This window comes from Vulpes lagopus, chromosome 13 (genome assembly GCF_018345385.1).
Source record: "Vulpes lagopus strain Blue_001 chromosome 13, ASM1834538v1, whole genome shotgun sequence".
NCBI lineage: Eukaryota > Metazoa > Chordata > Mammalia > Carnivora > Canidae > Vulpes > Vulpes lagopus.
Window position 1 is genome coordinate 17460426 of NC_054836.1, and position 23254 is coordinate 17483679.

The 23254-nt window shown below is 39.4% G+C and overlaps 1 protein-coding gene across 2 annotated transcripts; it reads right to left on the reverse strand.

Moving 5' to 3' along the window:
- Nucleotides 1–476: 476 nt before the first annotated feature.
- On the reverse strand, nt 477–20736 carry LOC121475156 (lanosterol 14-alpha demethylase). Of its 2 annotated transcripts, none has more exons than XM_041728319.1 (10): nt 20589–20736; nt 18416–18514; nt 14642–14818; nt 13317–13443; nt 11358–11532; nt 9166–9285; nt 8556–8751; nt 7266–7361; nt 6321–6489; nt 477–737 (listed from the first exon to the last, which is right to left on the reverse strand). In XM_041728319.1, the coding sequence occupies exons 3-10, from the start codon at nt 14792–14794 to the stop codon at nt 559–561; spliced, it is 1215 nt and encodes a 404-aa protein (XP_041584253.1). In that variant the 5' UTR covers nt 14795–14818; nt 18416–18514; nt 20589–20736; the 3' UTR covers nt 477–558. The 2 variants fall into 2 exon arrangements, with proteins under 2 accessions (XP_041584253.1, XP_041584252.1); XM_041728318.1 differs by lacking the exon at nt 20589–20736 and adding an exon at nt 20157–20475.
- Between the last annotated feature and the right edge of the window lie 2518 nt (nt 20737–23254).

The window sequence follows — 23254 nt, forward strand, 5'->3', positions numbered from 1 at the left end:
ATAGCTCCATCATTGCTGGGTATCACCATACTGAAACAATTGATGGGATTCCTTTTTATCCAAGACTTTAAATGTGAGATTATTCCCTACCCCACCCATCCTCACTCACACACACAAACATTACCCAGTAAATAAATAACCTAAGGTTTCCAAGTATCTCCCTGGGCATTTATACTTGCAGATGTAGTTCAAGATGTGAATACCATGGATGTACTTTTCAAAGAGCTATGTTTGATGTTAATACCTGGAAACTGTGTTTAGAATCTGTCAATTCCAAGATTGCCCTAAATAATTTCATACTAGTAAGCTTGATTTCCTTAAATAAAGCATATATAGTAAATAGCCACCATAAAACTATTAGGAAATATCTGAAATGCCATTAGATTTGTTGGAATCATTCGGTTAAGAAAATATAAAAACCATAAGTTAAACTAGCTATCTTTTAAACTTATACTAAAAAAAAAAAAGAGTACACCAAGAGTTTCATAAACTTCATTCTCTTCAAATGCTTTTGCAGTTTACAGTGATGTTTCACATATTAGTTCCTTGCAGCCTTTTTCATTTTGATCTTCGCTTGTATCGGATAACAGGGTTTTCAGGGGTATGAATCATGGTTGTATAATTCACAGTGGGGAAATATCCATCAATGAGATCAAATTCATATAAACGAAGCATAGTGGACCAAATTGTCTTGATCTGAACATAGGCAAAATTCTCCCCAATACAACGATGACGCCCTATTGAAAAAAGAAAGTTTTAATAAGAATTAATTGAAATTCCTTCTCCCTTCTTTTTACCTGGAGTGATAAATTTGTTTACAGTTTGGATGGTCACCAGATATAGAGATAGTATAGGGAAAAGATGACCTATTCCTTCACATAAAAGAAGAATGTAAAAAAAAAAATGTAAAATAAAATAGTTAATAAAAATCTCAGGAGATTTTCAAAGTTTTTTTATAAGGGAAACAGCACTTGGGTAATTATAATAATGACTCTTCTAAATGTCATATCTACCTAAGTTTAAATATATGTAAACTGAAATCTATGATGACAATATACTTTGTGAATGTACTAGAATATTCTTTAGCTTCTGTCCTAAGAGAGCCCTAGTTAAAAGTCAGTATGAACCCTTCAATCAAAACTTTAAATGCCAGGGGCACCTGGCTGGCTCAGTCAGAGGAGCATGCAACTCTTGATCTCAGGATTGAGTTCAAGCCCCCTGCTGGGGGTAGAATTACTTAAAAATACCATCTTTAAAAGAAAAAACAAATGGGATCCCTGGGTGGCTCAGTGGTTTAGCGCCTGCCTTCGGCCCACGGCATGATCCTGGAGTCCCAGGATCCAGTCCCACATCAGGCTCCCTACATGGAGCCTGCTTCTCCCTCTGCCTGTGTCTCTGCCTCTCTCTCTCTCTCTGTCTCTCATGAATAAATAAAATCTTTTTAAAAAATTAATTTAAAAAACTTTAAATGCCATTTCAAAATAATAATGGAAGAAAAAGGGATTTAATAAATCAAAATAGCAACACATGTCAAGATCAAAATTTAAAAGGTTATATATGTGTAAAAACTGACAAGTTGTTCTAAAATGCATACGGATAAAAAAATACTAATTCAAAAGGATACATGCACCCTAATGTTTATAGCACCATTATCTACAATAGCCAAATTATGGAAATAGCCCATGTATCCATCAACTGATGAATGGATAAAGAAGACACACCAAAATGGTCTATTACTCAGCCTTAAAAAAAAATGAGGTCCTGATATTTGCAATGACCTGGATGGAGCTAGAGAGAGCTAAGCAAAATCAGAGAAAGACCAATACCATATGATTTGACTCATATGTGGAATTTAAGAAACAAGCAAAGGAGGAAAAAAGAGGGAAACCAAGAAACAGACTCAGTTATAAAGAACAAACATGATTATCAGAATGGAGGTGGGTGGGGAATGGGAGAAAGAGGTGATGGGGTGAAGGAGTGCACTTTGTGATAAGCACCAAGTGTTGTACAGAAGCGTTGAATCACTATATCATGAACCTGAAACTATTATTACACTGTATGTTCACTAACTGGAATTCAAAAAGTTTATTTAAAATGCATATGAAAATGCAAAGGAGGACCTAGGATATCCAGAGCAGTCTTAGGGAAAAAAAAAAAAAGTTGGAAGACTTAAATTGATTTCAAATCTGACTTCAGTGCTAACTAACGGTACAGCAACTCTGATACTGTGGTTTGTAATAAATATATATTTGCTCTTTCTCCCGTCCTTGGCACAGAGCTCCTCAAACAGCTTGGAATTTCTTACATGAAAGGAGCAATAAAGAAGCAAGAAGTTTTTGTTATTCATAAAAGCCCCCTTCAGCCACACTTGGAGTTTGTTAATGAGGGGACTTTTGGAAATCCCCTTAGAGTAAAGCCTGGCTGCCAGGGGAGCAAACCATGTGATTAAAGGGTTAGAACTTTTAGCCCCAACCCCTGAACTTCTTGGAGAGAAGGAGAAGGAGCTAGAGATTGAATTAATCATCAATGATTTAATCAATTGTGTCTACAATATGAAGCCTCCACTAAAAATCCTATAGTATGGAAGGATTGAGAGGTAGCATTCGGAGAGCTTTCCTGCTTGGTGAACATATGGAGGTACTGGGAGTGGGGCATACCCAAAGGACATGGAAGCTCTGTGCCCCTTCCCCCATACCTTGCCCTGTGCATCTCCAATCAGGTCTTCCTGAATTGTATCCCCTCCTTTGTAATAAACTATTAATCCAGTAAATAAACTGCTTTCTGAGTTCTGTGAGCCATTTTAAGAAACTGTGGAACCCCAAGGAGATCAAGAAAACCTCTGGTTTATAGCTCACTGGTCAGAAAAACAGGAGACAATCTGGATTTGCAGTTGGTATCTCAAGTCATGAGAGGGCAAGAGGGAATCCTGTGGGACTAAGGCCTTAACCTATGGGGTCTGTGCTAAACCACAGTTGGGTAGAATCAGAACCAAGTTGAAATTGTGGGTGTCCACAGAGAATTGGTGTGGGAAAAACACCCAAATATTTGGTGATCAGAAATGTTGTCAAAAGTGTTCTAAGTGAGAGTGGGTTTTTTTCTTTCACAGCAACCAAGACAATGCAGTCGTGCACAGGGCTCAAGAAATAGAGTGACAAAAAAAAAAAAAAAAGAAGAAGAAGTAGAGCGACAGACTACAGCAAACAGCCAAGACATACTTTTATGGTTATCTGATTATCAACAAAGGCACTAAATAAAGCAAACCAATGGGAAAAAAAATGTTTTCAACACATAGTGCTGGAATAACCATTTATCTAACATTAAAAAAAAAAAAAGGTGGGAGTGGGGAGTATCTGGGTGGCTCCATCGGTTAAGCATCTGCCTTTGCTCAGGTCGTGATCCCCAGGTCCTGGAATGGAGCCCAGCATTAGGCTCCCTGCTCAGAGGGGAGCCTGCTTCTCCCTCTGCCCCTCCCTCACCTTGTGTGCTCTTTCTCTTGCTATGTCTCTTTCTAGTAAATACGGTCTATTAAAATAATTAAAAAAAAAAAAAAGGCTTAATTCCTGTCTCACACCAAACTCAAACACTAATTCCAGATGATCATAGACCTAAACATAAATGTTAAAACCATGTCTTCACAACTTGAGGCCAGGCAAAGGATTTACATAGGACCAGGAACCAACAACAGTTTAAAAAAATCAATAAATTAGATTTGAATGAGGTTATTTGTCAAAACAAATTGACTTAAGAGTTGAGTATTTCATTGTAAAACATTACACCAAAACTAAAATACTGAACTGCAATTAATTATATACTTGGAGAAAAATTCAGGGAGACATACACTGATGTAGACAGTCTACTTTGAAATGCACGTGAAGTAAATGGATTGATGGATGGATATGTGATAAAACAAGGATAAAATATTAATGGCAGAATCTAGATAATAGGTATATCAATGTTCACTATAAAATTCTTCTGACTTTGAAGTTTTTTTTATTAAAATGGGGAAATTTTAATAAGACAAAATATAATTCATGTATTTTTAATAAAAGATTATATATAAAAGCCAGAGAAACACATTTGATAAAAGATGGTATCAGAAATGTTTAAGCCAGAAAGAACTAATACCTTCCAATCTTTCTGGCCTACTAAAACCTCATAAGGTAGTAAGCTCAGTAACAAAGGATGGCTTTTCAGGGAATACCAAAAGATCAAGCCAAATTATTGGAATTGAAAAAGGCCTTGCTAAGCCTTGGTTTCCGTTTCTGAAAAGTGAATAAGACAGTCCCTTCCTGATAGTGTGGTTGTGAAGATTAATAGGGAAAAAATTAACCAAAAAATGCTTATTATTAGCACAGTGCTTGTGTGGCCTATAAATGCTCTTACTTCAAAAAAAAAAATGCTCTTACTTCTAGGAGCTCTGTTTAAGAAGGGTGTTTACAAGCCATTCCATGTTCAAATATAACAACTAAGGAGAGGCTTGGCTTACAGGGAGATTAGTTAGAGAATTATGTTAATAGCAGGAAATTAGAAGAATCCTAAGGACAAATTAAGAGGAAAATGGATAAATTCTGATGATTCATATAAGGTAATATTATGAAAATGAGTAAGCTACATGCTATATGCATGAAAACAGAAAAAATTACAGAAAGTAATGATTGAAGAAATTGGACACACTGAACCTGATGATCAAATGGGGTAGAAGAGTATCCCCTCCCAAAATTCATGTCCACTCAAAAATCAGACTTTGCAGATATAATTAGTTAAGATGAAGTCACACCCAGGTTAGGGTAAGCCCTAAGTCCAATGCTGGTGCCCTTCAAAAAAAGACATGCGAGGACTCAGGCACCCATAGGACAGACGGCCAGTAAAGATAGTGGTCAGAGTGATGTAGCTACAAGCCAAAGAATGCCAAAGATTGTCAAGAGCCACTGAAAGCTAGGAACAAGCAATCAAAGACTCTCCCCTAGAGCCATGAGGGAGAACAAGGTCCTTCCAACACCTTGATTTCAGACTTCCGGCCAGAAATGTAGGAGAATAAATGTCTTGTTTTAAGTCATCTAGTTTGTGGGAGTTACAGTAGCCCTAGGAAACTAGCACAATGATGACAGATTTGAGGGAATGTTCTATCTTCTATTCAGATAGCTCAGAGATACACAGTATAAACTTCAGAGAATATAATTAGGGGATGTTAAACACAATGGGATGTTAAAAGGAAACAGATTACAGCTTTTTGTTTTTTCAAGTAGACTTCACACCCAACATGGGGCTTGAACTCATGACCCTGAGACCAAGAGTCATGTGCTGTACTGACTGAGCCAGCCAGGCACCCCCAGATGATGGCTTTAATGTAAGTTTTTTAAAATGGGAGCTGTCCAAAAAATGAAATGAGCTGCCATAGAAGGTAACTGAGCAATCTATTACCTAAAAAAGTTCAAGTGGAATCCAGGTAATTACCAGATTAGAAATGATTCTTCTTTGGGGCAGATTTTGGACCACAGAACTAATGCCCCTTCCAACTGTTTGAACATTCTACAACTCCTTTAAATGTAATGTTATATACTATATTATTAAATTTATTTGTCAAAGTTACTACAATCTAAAGTCCCTAAAGGATTTTATACTTTCCGTGTAGAAAAAGTGTGATCAATAACAAAAAAGTTGTGCCACTTAAAATCTCTGGAAAAAAAAAAGAAAAAAAAATCTCTGGAAAGACTAAAGTCATAAAATATAGTATAATCTGTAGAGTACCAATGAACAGAGAGATTATTGCAGGAACAAGGGTCTCCCTGCGTAATTTAAGGATCCTAATTGAAATGCAGAAGTTTGCAAACCTATGCAAGACCTGCCCAAATTTAAAGACCATTTTATCTTAAGGATACAGAGAACCAAAAAGTTGACTAACAATCCATAAAAGCTTCAATTTTAACAAGACTGCTTTTGCTCTTTTCTGAAACACTGATAATCTGTTATCTTATTTAGCCTTAAATAATTACTAAATGGTGTGCTAATTCCACTGGTTCTTTAAAACAATTCACAGAGCTTTAAATACTACTATAAGGGAAAATAGGGTGGGCTATAAAAAATTAACCCTGATAAAACTAAATTGGTAAGAAGGTAATAGAGCATTATATAAGGATTCACAAAACTATTTCCTTTAGTACAAATAGTTTTTCCAACTTGGCAAAGTTTATACTCCTACAAATGTTTACAGGAATGTCCCTATGAGGAAAGATATTTATAAATAAAATTCATATAGATTATTTTGACAGACATAAATATATTATCAGAACAAACATTTCAAATGTAAAATGGTATCTTACCAGCTCCAAATGGCACATAAGCAAACTTCTCTCCTGATGCTGGATTGTCCTGCAAGTACCGATCAGGATTAAAGTCCAGACGTTCTACCCATGAGTCTTTAAGTCTTTGGTTGACAGTGGGAGAAACACACACCTGATGTCCTGGAGGAATGGTATACCCTGCAATGGTCTAGAAATCAAAGCAACACATTTCATTTTTTTTTTTTTAAGATTTTACTTATTTATTTATGAGAGACACAGAAAGAGAGGCAGAGACATAGACAGAGGGAGAAGCAGGCTTCCCAAGGGGAGCCTGATGCAGGACTCGGTTCCAGGATTCCAGGATCATGACCTGAGCCAAAAGCAGACGCTCAACCATTGAGCCACCCAGGAGTCCCAACACATTTCATTAGGTAATACAAAAATATTCTACCCAATAACCAGACCATTGTGTAATAAAGCATTAACACACATGTGATATATGTATATTTAAAAATTAGCTAGATGATAGGCCAGCTAAAAATTATTTTAACTCAAGATGATTTTCAAGTGACCCAACATTGGGCTGGAAATTTTTAAAAGATATAAATGCCTCAGAGGTAGCAGAGGGATATCAAGGAGCCTTTCACAATCTAATTTATGTATTTCCATACTATCAGAATTTTTAACAAAACATGCTTTTTTTTTTTAAGCCAGGAAAAAAATACACTATCATTTTTAAAACCCTAATTGTTAAGTAAAAATGCAGGGAACAGATTAGCACATATACTCTCTAATTATATAAAAAATAGCTATACAAATAGAGTATGTAATTATATATCAGAGTTAGAATATATAAAACTATAATTATGTAGAAACAATTATTCTACTTGCTTAATTTTAAAAATCCTCCTTGCTGTTATATTTCTTCTTTTTGATAAATAAAAACTGAGGGCATGGAAGGGGAGCTCTAACCAAGAGACTCACCTGAGGAGTTTTGGCCATTCTCATCATGGTCATTATAGGAGGCCGAAGTCTTAATGTTTCTTTTATACAGCGATCTAGTAAATTTAGATCCTTCAGCTAAAAAGGGAAAATATTTCCTGAGTTTTACAAATATTTAACTTACTTCAACAATATGCAATATTACTTAAACTTCTGGGTTATAAGATAGATTATATTCTAGTAGGAGTGCAGAGGTCACTGGTTCGGCATCTGAGATTATCTTGTTCTATTACTACATGGTCAACAAGGGAAAGAGGGCAAGTAAGAGAGATAATCACCCTGAAGAATAGCATAGTAAGGGCCTGCAAAAATTCATTTGTCTAAAAAAGGAAAAACGTTAGCAAAAATTATGCTACTACATGGATGAATATGAAAACATGGTAAGCAAAAGAAGCCGGTCATAAAAGACCACATATTGTTATGATCCTGTTTATATGAAATGTCCAGAATAAGGCAAATCCACGCAGACAAAAGGTAGATCAGTGATTGCCAGGGACAGGGGAAATGGAGTGTGACTGATACAGGGTACCAGCTTTCTTTTGGAAGTGATTTAAATGTTCTAAAATTGTGATGGTTCTCACAATTCTGAATATATCAAAAAAGAGTAAATTATACACTCTAAATGGACTGGTTCTATAGTATGTAAATTATATATCAATTAAGCTATTATTTTAAAGTTATAAAATCAGAAATGAAAGAGACATCACTGCTGACCTTACAGAAACAGTAAGGATTATAAGAGAATACGATAACAATTATAAGCCAATGAGTTAGGTAACCTAGATGAAAATGGACAAATTTCTAAAGGATACAAACTAAAGACTCCAGAAGAAACAGAACATATGAATAGATGTATAACAAGTATCAACTTCCCACAAAGCACAGACTCATATAGTTTCACTGGTGTTCTCTAACCAGACATATAAGAAACAGTATCAACACTTCACAAACTCTTCCAAAAAAATAAAGAGGAGGGAACACTTGTACACTCATTCTTTGAGACCAGCATTACTGTGTACCAAAACCTGTCAAAGACCTCATGATAAAACTACACATCAATATCCCTTATCAACATGGATGCAAAAATCTTAGCAAACTGAATCCAACATTAAGACATTTCAGGGAGGGCTATGGGGAATTTTCTAGAAATAAAGAAGCTAAGCAATTTAATCGATAGTAAACAGAATATCTCAAGTTATCCCCTTTAAAAACTAGCCACTCATTAAATACTCAAAGTCATAAAGCAGCAATGAAAATAAAAATGCAACAAACCTGGTCATAAGTTAAAGGAGGCAGATCTTCTCCACAGACTGTTTTCTGTTCTAAATAACATTTGTCTTGAAGTGTTTTGTCTCTGGCCAAGAAGAAGCCCATCCAGGCACTAGTAGTTGAGGATGTATGCTGCCCTGCCAAGAGCAGTCCAATAAGCATGCCTGCCACTTCGTCATCTGTCAAAGGACGCCCATCCCTATGGAATGAAACACACACAAATTTAACATTTTGGCAGACCCATTTCATGCCTTCACATTTAAATAAAGGGTCTTAGTGAATAAATTTTTCAAGTTTAACAGTCTCTTGCATTTTCCCATCACAAGTGAGAATTTTTTTCCCTTAGGGAACAGAGGTGGACCAAAGAAAAGTAGGATTTTCATTACAAAGGACATTGTTCCAGTTTGTCAGCAGAGCTTTCCCCATGCACGGTCTTGGGGCTCCAGGCAGGCACGGGACCCCAGTAATTCGAGTCTCATCCATTTAATAAGCCCACAGCTCATAGCTACTAATTTTGTCAGTATCACTATTTTTTGACTGGATATATTATTTAAGCACATTTTAATGTGTAATTTCCTGTTTCAGCTTAACATATGATCTGAGCAGCTCTTACTTGTAAGTAGAATCTAGTAAAGTTTGGAGAATATCATCTATTTTTTCTTCTGACTGTCTGCGCTTCTGGATTGCTTTGTAGAAAATATTCTTGATCTCTCTGTGAGCTCTGTCCCTGCGTCTGTGATTCAAAGATGAAAATGATTAAAAAACAATGTCATACTTTCTGGCATTAGACTCATTTTGAAAATAACCAGGACCTAGCTTAACGCAACCTTATTTAACTAACTTCAATGACTCTGAAACAATGGACAGAAACCTCAGAACCAAAAGGAAAAAAAAAAAGCCATAAAAATCTTAGTTAGAAATTTCTAGGGTCCTTAAAGGCAAGAAATGTGTCCTAACAGATGTATTCTTAACATACTCTCTTTGTTCTTTTTTTTTTTAAGATTTATTTATTTATTTATTTATGATAGACACACAGGGAGAGAGAGAGAGAGAGAGAGAGGCAGAGACACAGGCAGAGGGAGAAGCAGGCTCCATGCCAGGAGCCCGACACGAGACTCGATCCCTGGACTCCAGGATGGTGCCCTGGGCCAAAGGCAGGTGCCAAACTGCTGAGCCACCCAGGGATCCCCCTACTCTCTTCGTTCTAACGAAAGGTCTAGAACAAGACTTGTGATTATTCCTTTAGAATCACTTTCCATTTAACAGAAAGCAGAATACTCCTTTAAATTAATGAAATTCCCATTTTAACCAAATTAATTCTTGTAGAAGATGGAGAGTCATTCTGGTTTTCTTAGAAGATTCAGGATTTTTTAAAAAAAGAAGAAGAAGAATAAGAAGATTCAGGATTTGAATAAACCTAGGATTTATTTAGGATGATAAACATCTAGGATTTAGAACATGACTACAGTATACAGGATTTGATTCTACTTTTCATTTTCTGAAACACCATGGTTTTGTTGGGGGCAAAAATACTAGCAGAGTCAGAAAACAAACTTCAGGTGCCCAAACCTTACCTTTAAAGTACGATGCTCACTGGGTAACAAACTATACTAACAGAACTATAAGTGTTTTACAAAATGAATTACCCACTTTGACCTCCTGCGAGGTCGATGCTCTTATGCTCAATCCACAGGCAGCTGCATAGTATCACACAGCCAGAAAGCAGTGGAGCTAACATTTAAAACCAGGCAATCTGACTACCTAGCCCCTTCCTAACTAACTAACTTCCTAACTAAGCCTTCCAATTCAAATTGCTGCCCTGCTGTGTTTGTAAGACTGTTACTGAGGATCAACTGAGATAATGTGGGCAGAAGATGTTTATCAATAAGAACACAGCAGTGCCAGGAAAACATAAGGTCTGTTTAAGAAAGGGAATGGAATAATTTGGTTAAATCATTTGATTCAGCGAAGACAGAGAAAGACTGGGCTGAACTGGGAAAGGTCTATCATATCAAGCTCAGGAATTTCTGACTTCATCCAGGAGATAGACAAGGTAAAAACAGGCTTGTTGCACATTTCTGGAGAACCTACTACAGGCTATGGATGAAAGCATTTTGAAAACTGGAAAGCTCCTTACAAAGAATTATGAATCCAAAGAATTCCAGAGAATCTCTCCTGGCTTTCCCTTTTTCTCCCCTTCTTTATCCTGTAACTATATAGAAATAGCAGAAATAGAAAGAAAAGGGAGTACCAATTTAATTCTTCCCCATCTCTCACCTGAACATAAATGAATCAAAAGATACAGAAAGCCCACTAACTATGCAAGATACTAAATTATATGTTGAGTCTTGTAAGCAATATTTCTTTGTATCAGATGGTCCCTGCCCTTACAGAAATCACAGTATAGTCGTAAGAAAACAAAGAGAAAATTAAAGGCACTAATACTTCAAAACAAATTCACAGTATACTATAAAACAGTAAAATATTTTCAAATAAGTACATAGAGGGGTATCACTTCTAGGTAGAGTCCAGAGACTTTCCTGAGTAGAAGGAATATGTGAGATTAGTAGGTTTTAAATTAGAACAGCTAGACCACAAATTACTTCTTTAATAAACTGAAATTTAGCTTGAGTGAACTCACTATATAAAGAAAACCCGTCTTGAATTCTTATAGAAGCATGGGGGGTCATAATCTCCCCTAATTTGTCTCTTTTATGTTTATCTTTTATCTCTGTTTACGCAAAGCATACCAACACTACAGCAATTCTACAGTTAAATAAGCAAGTATACTTTCCTTATCCATACCTGAAACTAGGCAAGGGAAGCCAGCCTGGCAGCAGCCAGGCTGCATGGCTAAACCCTCCATCCAAATCTGCATACAGTTGTGCCACTTTCTCATTGAGTTGACTTCTGATTTCCTTGCCATGTAAACAATGGCTAGCTGTTAAAATTATGAGCTCCGAAAGAGCTTCAAACAAATCTAGAAGAAAAAAGATCATTCCCATTACTATTGCCAAATATTCTCTGGAAATTTTCTGCTTTCTCAGACATAGAAGTATTACAAAGGAAAACTAAAAACTCAAGAATCAACAAGATCCTGTTTGTATCCTCAAAAAAAGCCTACAGACAGACATGGACACAACAAAGAGGAACAAAAAACTCCTAACAGAAAGCATCCCTGGACAGCCAAAATAGAGGCCACAAAGGCATCTCTAAACCTCACTCATGACTCTTCAACTTGAAAAGATAAATTGAAAATAAAAATGAATATAGTGAGGGGCACCTGGCTGGCTCAGTAGAGCACATGACTCTTGATCTCAGGGTCATGAGTTCGAGCCCTGTATTGGGTATAGAAATTACTTAAAAATAAAATTTGTAAAAAATGAAGATACAGGAGTCCCAACTCACAGTGTAACAAAAGCAGTAAATTGGTTATTTAATGTATACGAAGTGCTTCCCAAGGTATAGCAGTCTAAAAACTGGAGAACGGATTATTTCCCAGGTCAAAAGCAGGAAGACCAGGAATAAAATTTGAAGTCTTGCTTGACTACATATAAAAGAAAACTGTAGCTAATTACCAACTGGTATATCCCCAACAGGAGACAAATGCATCAGGGAAGCACATTTGGATGACATTTAAAAGTCATAAAAATTACCCTGTTAATATCTTACTATTTAATTCCGTGTTTGCCAAATGAACTTCCAATTATCACCTGACTTTCTAATTAGATTTACCAATGAAGTTTAGCAAATTCTGGTGATCTCAGTGCTGTAACTTTGTCTCATTTGCACTTATTTAGAGGCATTTTAGTTTTACATCAGGTTCTTATATAGCTAGAAATATGTCACATCAGCTTCAGGTAAATAAAAAATTAAATCAAGTTTCTGGATCTTTTACTATACTGAAGACCACACCCAGAACATGGGGACCTATACAGAGGTCTTGATACCCTGTAGGCAAATGTTGCTTCCTGCTTTGAGCTGGCAATTTTCCCTGAAAGGAACACTTATTGTCCAATATAAAAGATGGATTCACATAAATATCCAAGGACAATCAAGTTATACTCATTATACTCTCTACCTAATGCAAGAAAGCATATATTTGGTGACAGAGTAAAACCTATGTATTTAAATTTACCTTTTTCATGAAATAAGTATCAAATAAATAGGGTATTACATACAAAATTAAATCATTTAGACTTTTACTTGCCCACGGAGGTTAAAAAAGTTATTTACTGTCTTAAAATGACCATGCAAAAAGTCTTAACATTCAGTTTATTTCAAAATTTAATTATGAATCATTTTTATATTATTTGTACAAATGAGCTGAATAACGTGCACGTTAATTAGCCCATTTTAAAGTTTTTCTAAGTGAACAGCAATAATCACTTCCTCTTAGAGGTTTTCTTTTTTTTAAGATTTTATTTATCTATTCATGAGAGACAGAGAAAGAGAGGCAGAGACACAGGCAGAGGGAGAAGCAGGCTCCACACAGGGAGCCCGACGAGGGACTCAATCCTGGGACTCCAGGATCACACCCTGGGCCAAGGGCAGGCGCTAAACCGCTGAACCACCCAGGGGTCCCCTCTTGGAGGTCTTTTTAACTGTGTGGTTATCAAAACATTCTTTCCATTAAGGCTAGGGTGGTTTTACATATGCTGCAGTGGGTTTTTCATTACACATATACATGTATTCTTATATTTGTAGTCATAAAAAAAAACCAGAAATATTAGAACAAATGCAAAAACAAAACAGTTTGCTTACTTTTTTCTCCACTTTCTCCCCAACTTTGAAAGTATTCCTTTGTTTCTTTCTCGATTATAGAAACGTGCTGTCTAAAGTGGGCTATGTTAAGGCCACTTTTTAGCATTTTCTTCTGCTCCAAAAAAACCTTGAAAATATTAACAGTATAATACCAACCATTAAGACACAATTTTGTTTTATCACAAGATTCACATGGGTTATTAGAACTCTGTAACACTCAAAGAAAACAATATTCTGAAAAAAGATATTGAAAATAAAAATAGTAGAAGGATTTTTTAAAACTATACCACACATGGGAAACAGAGCATTTACATGGATCTGAAGTAACATGTAAAGAGATACCTGGTATTCAGGCCCTTAACTAATGATATTAGGAATCCCACTGCCTTTCCTTCCTACACATGCTTTTTCCCACTCCTGACCCCAGGGCTTCCCTTTCCTATCCTGTTATCTTCTAGCATCTCAACCCAACCCAGATACCAACACAATCCCTCAAAGGTTCATTATGCTTCCATATTATTTTTATCCTATTTCACATATTCTCCTATTCCATTACCAAGCAAGTATCATTCCTCTCCCTATCTTCCTGAAGTTTAATGAGAATTCAATATAGTTTGACTGAAATAAATTCACACTAAGACAACTAATGGTCTTAACCCCTTGGGACATTTCTATTTTAAGAATCTGATCAGCAGTGTGAGAAAATGAACAGATATATCTGACCATAGGGATTTTTCAGGGCTCTTGCTTTTAGCCTTGAGGAGCCTTTCATTCCCCTACACCTCCCTCATCTCCAGAAATAACACATGATGTCAACCCTTAACTGCTACAGTAGGATACCAGGTAATGTGTGGTATGATCTCAGCCAGAGCCCACACCAAGCAATTAAACCAAAGATTTCATTTGTTTTACATCAATTTGCAGCACTTTAATATTTGACTTTAGGAGGGGAAAAGAAATCACACAAACTTCTAAAGCTAATAAACTCTAGCTCAAAAGAGCTCTTATGCTAGAATTTCAGGCAGGACTGTAGCCGTAGGAGCCCTTCCAAAATATAAGGGGATTTTCTTGTTACCCACTCGACTCAAATTCCAAACGCTAAGTTATCATTGATTCTATTTCTTTGTACAGGAAATCTTTAAAACTGCTTAGCCCATGCCTGCAGCTATAAAACAGAATACTCATTCTTTGTCAGCTCCCCAGAGCTTTTCTTCTTTTAAATGTCTCATTCTTCAGATTTTAGAATCAAGGAATCAATGGTTTCTACATTCTAAATGTACAATATTATAGGTTTGTCTTTCTTGAACATTAACAGTGTCACCTACTGGATTAGGCACATCATATGCAACTCCCTTCCCAAACACAGGTGTTGTCAGACGACTGTAGACATCTTCTGCATTCAGGTCTTCATTTTTACTATTAAAAAGCAGTGCAGCAGCATCACTCCCCAGAAGGTAAGTAAATGTCTTGCCCACCATGGTAAAACTAAATACAGGTCCATACTAAAGAAAGAAAAGTAGCCATAGTGATGATACTGAAAAATATGTACCACTAAAAGAAACACTAATTTCTTAATTCACAAAAAATTTCTGAAAATTAAAACATGCATAAACCTAATGCAATTATTCACCTAGTCTTTGTCCAAATTCATAATTATTTTCATCCAGTTGCAAATGAAATATAAATTTTTTATTCTTTTTTCAGTTTATACTGAAAATATTTTCTATCCTTTACACCAACCTCATAATTTTTTTTTTAAAGATTTACTTATTGGACAGAGAGAGAGAGTGAAGACAAGCAGGATGAGTGGGAGAGGGAAAAGCAGGCTCTCTGACACAGGGGTTGATTTCAGGACCCTGGGACCATGACCTGAGCCAAAGGCAGATGCCCAACCGACTGAGCCATACAGGTGCCCCAGACATCATAATTTTAATAGTTATTCTTTCATTACTGGACATATGGGTGATATGTCAATTCTTTACTAATTAGGTATAATTATGCAATGAGTATCTCTGAGAATATAGATTTTACCCCCTTGGTTAAAGATCAATTTATAGAAGTCATCAAAGGTTATGACCTTTCTTTCCTATTGTACTTACTATGTAAAGACATCAGAAATTTAGTTACCAGTTTACTACTATCTCATCAATACTGAATAATTTAATTTTTAATTTTTTGTTAACCTGGTTGGGTGGTAAATGCTTTACCTTGCAGTTTTTGATTATTATTAAAGACTAGGCTCTGGGGGTATAATTGTGAACAAAAATACCATCCTTGACTCATGTAGCTTAGTCTATTGAAAAGGACACAACTTAATCTAATAATATCAACAAATGTAAAACTGCAAATATGACAAGTATTATGGGAAGGAAAGCAACTCTGTGATAAGAGAACTGATAAAAAGGAGACCAAAGAGAGGAAGGCCACCTGAGCTGATGAGCAGGGGTCGGCATGGCAGCCAGGCATGCGTAAAGATCTGCATGGGGGGCGCGGTGGATGGAGGATGAGGTGAGAGCTGAGTCTGCAGGGCCTAGATCACACAGAGTCTCATAAGCCATATTCAAGAAGTATTTTCCTTACAAGCAATGGAAAGCCATAGAAGATTTTAAACTGCATGGGAGAGACACACTGACATATGCATATTTAAAAGAAAAATCCCTCTGGCTGCCATATGGAGGAAGGAGGAACAGGAGCAAAAGGAATGTCAGAGGACCAGTTAGAGCCTCTTGCAGCAATCTGATAATGAAAACCTGCCATGTGGTAATGATGGGGCAGAAGCAGATGGATACTGAATTATTTTGGAGAGAGAATCTGCAGATGGCAATGGATTAAGAGACAGAGCAAAGTATCAAGAATGAATCCTAGGCTTCTACAAAACAGAAAAGTGGTAAAAAGAGAAAACAGGGCAACCAGGATTAGAGAGAAAAAAAACAAAGGTTAGACTTCAGAAACGTTGACTAACAGGTGCCTTAGACAATTCAGAATCATGTGGAAGTTGGGACAATCCAGATCTGGGGATCAGAGAACAGACCTGAGCCAGAGACATTAATTGGGGTGTCTGGTAACTGTAGCTGCAGGTTAGAGATGAGATCACCTGGGAAAGGCCAAGGACCAAAGCTCCATTAACCCCAATAATAAATGGCCAGGCATGAGCCAATTAATGAGTTAGAGAAAAAGCAATCAAAAAATAGGAGGGGAAATGAGAGAAGCCACATTTAAGGAGGAGGGAGAGATCACCAGTGACAAATACAGCTGAGGAGTCAAGCTCATTGAACTAGGACATGGAGCTCATTAGTGAAGGGGCTGACAGACTCAGGTGGACAGGAGATGTGGAAATAGAGACTGTAAGTACAGAAAACTTGCTGAAGGGGGAGGGACCTGAAAGAAGACTGAGTAGTCTGGTCTTTTTAAATGAGTGACTTTTAAATTTTTTTCAGAGAAAATAGGAAAGATCCAGTTGAGAGAAGTCACTACAGAAAGAATAAATTATAGCCTAAGGTTCCTGAGACCAAAGATGGATTGAGACTTTAACCTCCAAAAGGCAGCAAGATAGTGTAATAAAACCAACATGATAGCACCTAGTGAGCTCAGAGCACAAGATTCTGAGATTCACATCCCAGCTCCTCCACCTGTTAGCTGTTGTGACCTTGGTCCTACAGTAAAAGAACTTAACTTCTCTGTACTTCAGTTTCCCTCATCCATAAAATAGAAATAGTAATAGTACCTACCATTATGAAGATTAAATATATATCATATCCATGAGGACTATGGCTGTATATATAGATATTATAAATATATTAAAGTGTGTTGGCCATAGTAAACATTACATGCGTTTTATTATTGTTGTTGTTGTTGTGTTGTTGTTATTTTCATTAAAAACACAGAATCAGAAATCAGACTGTGTAAATCCTGGGTCGGCCACTAGCCAGTAGTGAGCCCAAGAATAAATTATATAACCTGTTTCTCAGTTTTATCATCTCTAAAATGGATATACCTGAAAGGATTTTTGTGGAGCTTCAGTAAGATAATCAATGTAAAGCACTAAGTACCAACACAAAGTGTTTTATAATTAGTGTAACAAGAAGAAAAGAGAATGCATGTTTGAAAGTGGGAGCACAAGAGAGTTCTCTTTGGATGGTTTTGTTATCTCTAAAGAGGAGAAAAAGTTGTCTCCTTTGATAGAAAGATAGAAGACTCAGGAGTTTAAAAAAGTGAAGGTTTAAATTGTCTTTATGGGGAGTGGAAAGTATACCAACCATACTTTAGCATAATACAATTGCTGAGTGGTGTTCAAAGTTCATTCAGGTTAGGAAATCATGAAATTAGGAAGGAACTAATCTGGTGCAAGGAAGAAGAAAACAAGAAGAAAAACCCCTCCAAGGCTGGAGTTTTACCAGGTAAGCAAAATGAAAAGATCCAGGGGCAAGGAAATATATGGTATTGGCCAAAGTATAACTGAAATAATGGATGACAGTCCCAAACTGGAAAAAAAAAAAAGGAAAGTAAAGAACAGAGGCTAATAGATCAAGAGAAAGTATGAGACAATGGACTAGAATATCTAATGAGGTCAAAGCATGGTTCTAATGGAAGGACAAGAGGCAAGCCTGGAAAAGAAGATGTGGTCTAACAATAAAGTGTCTAAATTTATATTGGGCGCTGAAATAGTTAAGAGTGATGACAATTCACAGTGGGACTGTGGAATAAATGGCTGAATTAGTATCAGAAAGTTCATTAGAAAAAAGAGGGGAAAGATCTGAATTGCCACAGTATCACATGGGTCATCCAAGTGAAACTGAAGTCAGAGATATATGTAGAGTAAGTAGGTTAGAAAATCCCACAGGTGATTGGTTAAGAAAAAGAAGGGTCAGTCAGTTATCAATTTCAACTATGATTAGTAAGTACAGTGAGATCACCCAGGACATGGGATTGGTTAAGAGAGTCTCCAAGACCCTTCCAGCTCTTACAGGAGCAGCTCCAATTTAATCAGTTTCCTATACTGGGGGATAAGCATAAGATCGCACTGTTTTTAGTGTTCTGCCATCCAAAAAAAGTTTGAAAAGCACTAATTTTTTTTTTCCTGTATTATTTGGAAGACTTACCTTTTCATATGCATTTTCTAGGAATTCAATTGGACTTTTCCCAAATGCTATAGCATGTCCAAGGAATGGAATTGGAGAGAAAATGTATGGTGGACTTTTCTGCAAGAAAAAACAAAAAATTTGGGGTTCACATTTCATTTTGAGAGAAACCCAACTTAATTTCATGAATAAACAAATGAAATTTACCACTAATACTAAAAAGTTACCAAAAAATAAAGCATCACCAGTAACTTAAGAACAGCCAAACTGCATATATCATAGGAGAGGACAATAGTAAAAAGAGTAGAAACTCAAAACATCATTTAAGATAAATGACTGCACAAACACAAAGTATTGAAATTACACATGCTGAACACTGTCCAGAATATGTCCAATATTATTTACTGATGGCTCTAGGCAACTTTCTTAACCATTAGCAGGATGAAAAACCAGGAAAAATCAAACTATATTGTCTTGACCACTACCGTTCACAATTTTAGTTCCAGAATCTTGCCTTAAAAAGGTATAAAGAAGGTACAGAAAAAGACAGTGATTAGAGGTATAGAAAGACATGAAACGTTTAAGAAGCTACATTTATCAGGAAACCGGACACATCTCATCCACAGATTTTATTTTTTATTTTTTAAGTAGGCTCCACACCCAGGAAGGGGCTTGAACTCACCACCCTAAGATCAAGACCTGAGCTGAGATGGAGGGTGGGATGCCCAACCACCACCCAGCACCCCTCATCTACTAGTTTTAGAGAGTAAATCAGCTCTAGAGGAAATCCCTAGCACTCACTTTTATATAAAAGTGTATATAAAAGGTACTTTAGATGTCCCAGGTTTTACAAACTACTTGGTCAATAGTTTCTACATTCCATTGTCAGTGAAAGGGCAGTTTTAAAAGCTACTTGGTGTTGGCTGGTTAAGAACACATTCATCAGGGGATCCCTGGGTGCCTCAGCGGGTTAGCGCCCGCCTTTGGCCCAGGGCGTGATCCTGGAGTCCCCAAGGCCCGCATCAGGCTCCCTGTGCGGAGCCTGCTTCTCCCTCTGCCTGTGTCTCTGCCCACCCCCCACCGCCGCCCTGTGTCTATCATGAATAAAGAAATAAAATCTTAAGAAAAAAAAATACATTCATCAACTATATTAGGTAAGTATGAAGCTAATGGTCAATAAAGACACTAAATTAAAGAAACTGATACTTCGTTAGCATCATAAGAAGGGACAGTCCCTTCACTCCCACACCCACACCCCCACCCCCCCGCCTCGTATTGATATAAGTCGCCATTAGGGGCAATACTACAGCCCACAGGACACTGGACCAAGATGACGGCCACCAGGGCCGCAGCTGCCGATGTTGTACCACCACTGTGGTGGCCAGTACAGCCACCAGGGCGCTCAAGCCCCAGCCACCAATCTGGCCCCGGCCATTAGGGGCCCCAGCACCTCGGCCAGCACAGCCGTCCCTAGGACCATGAATGCGGCAAGCACGACCCCCACGACCAGACACGCGGCCACCGCCGGAACCGCGACAGACTACAGGGTCCCCAGCACCCAGGCCAGCAAGGCCAAGGCAGCCGCGACCACCACGAGCAGCAGAGCTGCAGCCGCGCCCAGTGCCCAGGGTGCCCTCCGCCGCCGCCCAGCTGAGCACTGCTGAGGTCCCCACTCCCCCTAGCCCTTTGGCCGCCCTTGTCGTCGTCCCACTAGCCCTCAGGCCTCGGTGGTCGCTGCCCGAGCTCCCTGGGGTGCACGTACCGCCCCGGCAGGCAGGGGGGCCAGGTGGCCGACTGCGAGGCGAATCAGGTAGACTAGGCCCAGCGTGAAGGCGCAGGCGATCAGCAGCATGGATAGGAGGTTGCCGCCGGTCACCCGCTCCATCGCCTGCCCCAGCACCGACCCGCCCGCCTGCAGTAAACCCAGCAACATCATCCTGACCGCCGGAGCAGCCGCTACAGCTCGCCAGAGACGCTGGAGGCCGGGGTCGCCGGCGCCCTCCGAATGGACGGAGCGAGGGAAGCCGGCTGATGGGCGTCCGCAAGCGGCCCCGGCCCCCAGGGCTCCTACTAAACCCAGGCCCACCCCCCACTCTCGGCTCCCACGCGCGCCACCCGGCGCGTCACCGAAGGGGGCGGGGCCTGGCGCTGGCCACGCCCCCAGCTGGCCCCGGTACTGCCGAGGTCTCCTTACGCCGGGACAGAGGCCCTGAAGAAGCAGGTGGCACCTATGGTACGGGTGGCTCAGAGACAGAAGAGAACGAGAGTTTAAGAGGCGACCACCGCCTGAGGATCGCGGGCCGCCGGAGCCTGCGTGCCCTGGGTGCGGGGCACCCCCCGCGGCGCCGGGACGCGGCGGGCGGAGGGATCTCAGAGCGAGGTCGGCGAGGGGCCGGCGGCGGCGGCGGCGCGCTCTGTGATTGCACCGCTCGCGCGTGAGGTGATCTCGGCTTATGTGGCGTCAGCCGGCGCGGCGGCTCGAGCGCCGCCCCCGCCCGGGCTCCCGGGCTCCCGAGCCGCGGCGCCTCAGCCTCTCAGGGCCCGCGCGTCCGGGTCCCCGGCCTTGGAGAGCCGGCCGCGTAGTCGGCAAGAGGGAGATTGTGAAAGACGCCGTCTGCACACTGAGGGGTGGGACGAGGAGGTCAGTCCGGTGCCACCCCAATTAAAACCAGTCTGACAGGTATTAAGTACACGGCAGAAAGGTAACAAATCGTGGTTGTTTGGATTATACGGAAACAGGTTTTCCGCAGTAAGTTTGTCTGTTACAGGCCGTCGCGACTCTTGGAGGCCACAGTTCCCAGGAACGGCACCGAACTCTGTCTAGAAAGGTTGTAAAGCGGAAGTTCAGTCCTACAGGTACCGTCACTTGGCGGCTCGCTCCTGGGCCGCACATAAGCATGCAAACATAAAGACTACCTGATGTAGTTCTCATACTCCTCTCGCGAGCTCCCTACCGTGTTCCTGTATTTAATAAATCACCGTGAAGAGCTAGGTGTTGTGCTAGGTAGGCTCCGGCGGCGCGGGCCGGGGGGTGGGGAGGCGGGCAGATACTGCACTGCGTGAGAAAACTCCAGGGCCCTCCGGGAGGGAGCAGGGGAATCTAACTGCCTACCGGGCACGTGTACCCAGAGGCCTAACATTCTTTTCATGGTAAGTCCCGAACTGAAGTTACCTCCTCCTGCCCGGCTGCCAGCCTGCCCGCCTGTAATGCCTATGGAGGAAGGGCACCACTCTCCACCCCGTTGCCCTTTCCCCTTCATTCCTCATATTTTTAATCAATCACCACATCCAATAATCCCACCACTTTGAACTTTTGTCCATTCACCACTACCTCAGGTCTGGCCTCATCCTTGCATGTCTGCATTGCAAAAGTACCCTACCTGTCTAGTACCTGTCCATGCTTGTCCTTAATCTGTCCTCCCCACTGTTGCCATTTCTTGTATCCCTAAAGCTATGTTGTAATCTCTATAGGTTTCCTCTGTTAGAGGATGAACTTGAAAATAGGGATCATGTCTTAATTGTTTTTCTGTTCTGCATTTATCCTAATTCCTACCATAGCAGTTCTCAAATTGTGGTCCATAGTCCTCTGGGTATCTCCAAGAACCTTTCAGAGTATCTGCAAAGTCAAAGCTCTTTATAATAATACTGCTATTTGCTTTTATACTGCTGGAATTTGCCCAGATAGTGTAAAATTAGTAGTAAATGAAAACTTCTTGGGCTTTAGCAGTCATTATTCCTCACTGCCATGCACTTGCAGTAGAAAAAAAAATTATCTATCCCTTAAGAATTGTGAATATTAATTTTATTAGAGTTTAACCATTGAGTACATGTATTTTTTAACTAGCTGTTCATATTTTGCTTGAAAGAATGACTGCCAAACTCTAGTCATTCAGACTTGGGTATTTGACAGACATTTTCTTGAAAATGAAATCAGCCTGTCCTTTTAAGGAAAACCATTAGCAATATGTTGCCAGTGATACAACTAAAGGTTTTAGAGGCGCTTGGGTCGCTTACTCAGTCGATTTGATTTCAGCTCAGGTCATGATCTCACAGTCATTAGACTGAGCCCCAAGTCAGGCTTCGTGCCTCCTTAAGAGTCTCTCTCTCCCTCTCCTTCTGACACCGTCCCCACAGTTTCTCCCTCTCTCTCTCTCTCTCAAAAAAAGAAGCTTTTAAATAAAAATTAAGAATTTTAGAAAACATATCTACCACTGTAAACTTGACAGCTTACTAATTCTTGAGACTTTTCTGCAGAGGAAAGTTTAATAACAAAAGGGTTTTGTATAATAAAGTGTGTCAACGATAAAATCTTTACGTAATTCATTGAACCAGTATTTTCAAATGACCAGTGGATGATGTTGCAACATCATGCATGAGTTAAATATTTAATCAAAATACAAGTTAAACCAAAAGATTTTCTTTTTTTTTTTTTTTTTTTTTCTAGATTTTCTTTGGGAGAAAGAGGGAGCTCATGCCAGGCTCCCTCCCTAACACAAGTTAGGGGGAAAGGCAGAGAGAACAAGCAGGAACATGTGGGGCTTGATCCCAGGACCCTGAGATCATGACCTGAGCTGACGGCAGAGGCTGAACCAACTGAACTACCCAGGTGTCTTGGGCCAAAAGATTTTCATAGACTACAAAAAGTTCATTGATATACCTCCAGATTCTACATTGCAACTAACTTTTAAGATACTACCAGTTATAAAGAAAAATACCTATAATTATCTGAAAAACTTAGACACCTGGGTCTGGGACACCTGGGTGGTTCAGCAGTTGAGCATCTGCCTTTGGCTCAGGGGGTGATCCCAGGATCCGGGATGGAGTCCCACATCAGGCTCCCTGCGAGGCACTTGCTTCTCC